The sequence below is a fragment of the Merops nubicus genome, unplaced genomic scaffold (assembly GCF_000691845.1).
Source record: "Merops nubicus isolate BGI_N331 unplaced genomic scaffold, ASM69184v1 scaffold8353, whole genome shotgun sequence".
Classification (NCBI taxonomy): domain Eukaryota; kingdom Metazoa; phylum Chordata; class Aves; order Coraciiformes; family Meropidae; genus Merops; species Merops nubicus.
This window is the reverse complement of record NW_008598203.1, coordinates 3,345-4,475: the sequence shown is the minus strand read 5'-3', so window position 1 is coordinate 4,475 and position 1,131 is coordinate 3,345. Positions and strand designations below refer to the sequence as shown.

Sequence of the window (1,131 nt, the reverse complement as noted above, 5' to 3'; positions counted from 1 at the left end):
CAGGAATTTCCTCTAACTTTGCCTATGCGCAGCAGCAGCAATCACAACAGGCTTCCCAGCACAAACAGATGAATAAGGGCTTTAAATCTTTTCCAGTAAAGCACGAACGCAGACCATCTTACCTGCATCAGTACTAATTGTTTTTGATATTGGAAAATGCAGCACAGGGCCAAACATAAATGATGTATACTTTGACAAGCGTGTGTTGGCTATATCCCGTTTATCTCACTAAATATGGAATTGAGGGGGGTTTGGGTGAGAGATGCAAACTCCTGAATCCTGAGTGACAGTGCTGAGCAAAGACGGCCAATATGTTCGTTTGATGTACGTGGAACAGCCCGAAACTGTGATGTAGAAGTGCTTTTAAAATGTGTTCATTGCTTTTACTTTCAAAACCTTTTTTTTAAAGAACTGCTGAAGGACTACACTGTATTTTATAGCTATTTTTCATATAGATTTATAGTTAAACATCCTCCTGAGACACATTGAACACGTTGAAGCAAATACATAGTGGTCACTTTGCTCAACACTGTTTGTGTTTGAATTTATAAGGGACAAGCTGTAAAGCCTTTGTATTCTCCATAAATGGCCTGTGGGCAGCTTTTTTTTAAATGAACTGCAACAGCAGCTTTTCGTATGCCACACAGTTGAGTTCCTTATGAAACCATTGCAGAAACAGTTGTGAAATTGAGTTTTGTGGTAGTTTCCTTACTCTAAGTAAAGATCACAGAACCACTCAACCTTGTGTCACAAACGTTATCTGAGCTGCTTAAAGTAGATGGCATCCGTGTGGATAATATGACACTGGTTTTCAAATAAATACAGCATTTCTTCCTGCTTCATTTGGCCAAAGGCATTATCCACACAGTGCTCCTTAAGTGTGTGAAAGCATAGCCTAAAAGACTACTTGCTTATATATAAAAGTCTTATTTCAGATGCTACAGTTGATTAAAAATTGTGAGCTGGCTCAGAAGATACTAAACTGAATCGTGGGGTAGCAGTTAGTTAAAAGAACATTATTTTTTTTAAAAGGATAAAGTAACTATTTGCAGTCAATATGTGCCATTAAGTGAACCTGTGGAATTAGGAAGAATCTTCCAACCAAAGTGGATCCGGGAGAGTGACTGGTGC

The 1,131-nt window shown here is 38.5% G+C and overlaps 1 protein-coding gene across 1 annotated transcript in view; it reads left to right on the top strand.

The window, feature by feature from the left end:
- KIAA0355 (KIAA0355 ortholog) overlaps positions 1 to 137 on the top strand; it is a 27,797-nt gene extending 27,660 nt beyond the window's left edge. The window contains 1 exon segment of the mRNA XM_008936960.1: positions 1 to 137. This exon segment is cut by the window's left edge and continues 13 nt beyond it. Within this exon segment, the coding sequence (XP_008935208.1) occupies positions 1 to 137 (137 nt within the window).
- The last annotated feature ends 994 nt before the right edge of the window (positions 138 to 1,131 follow it).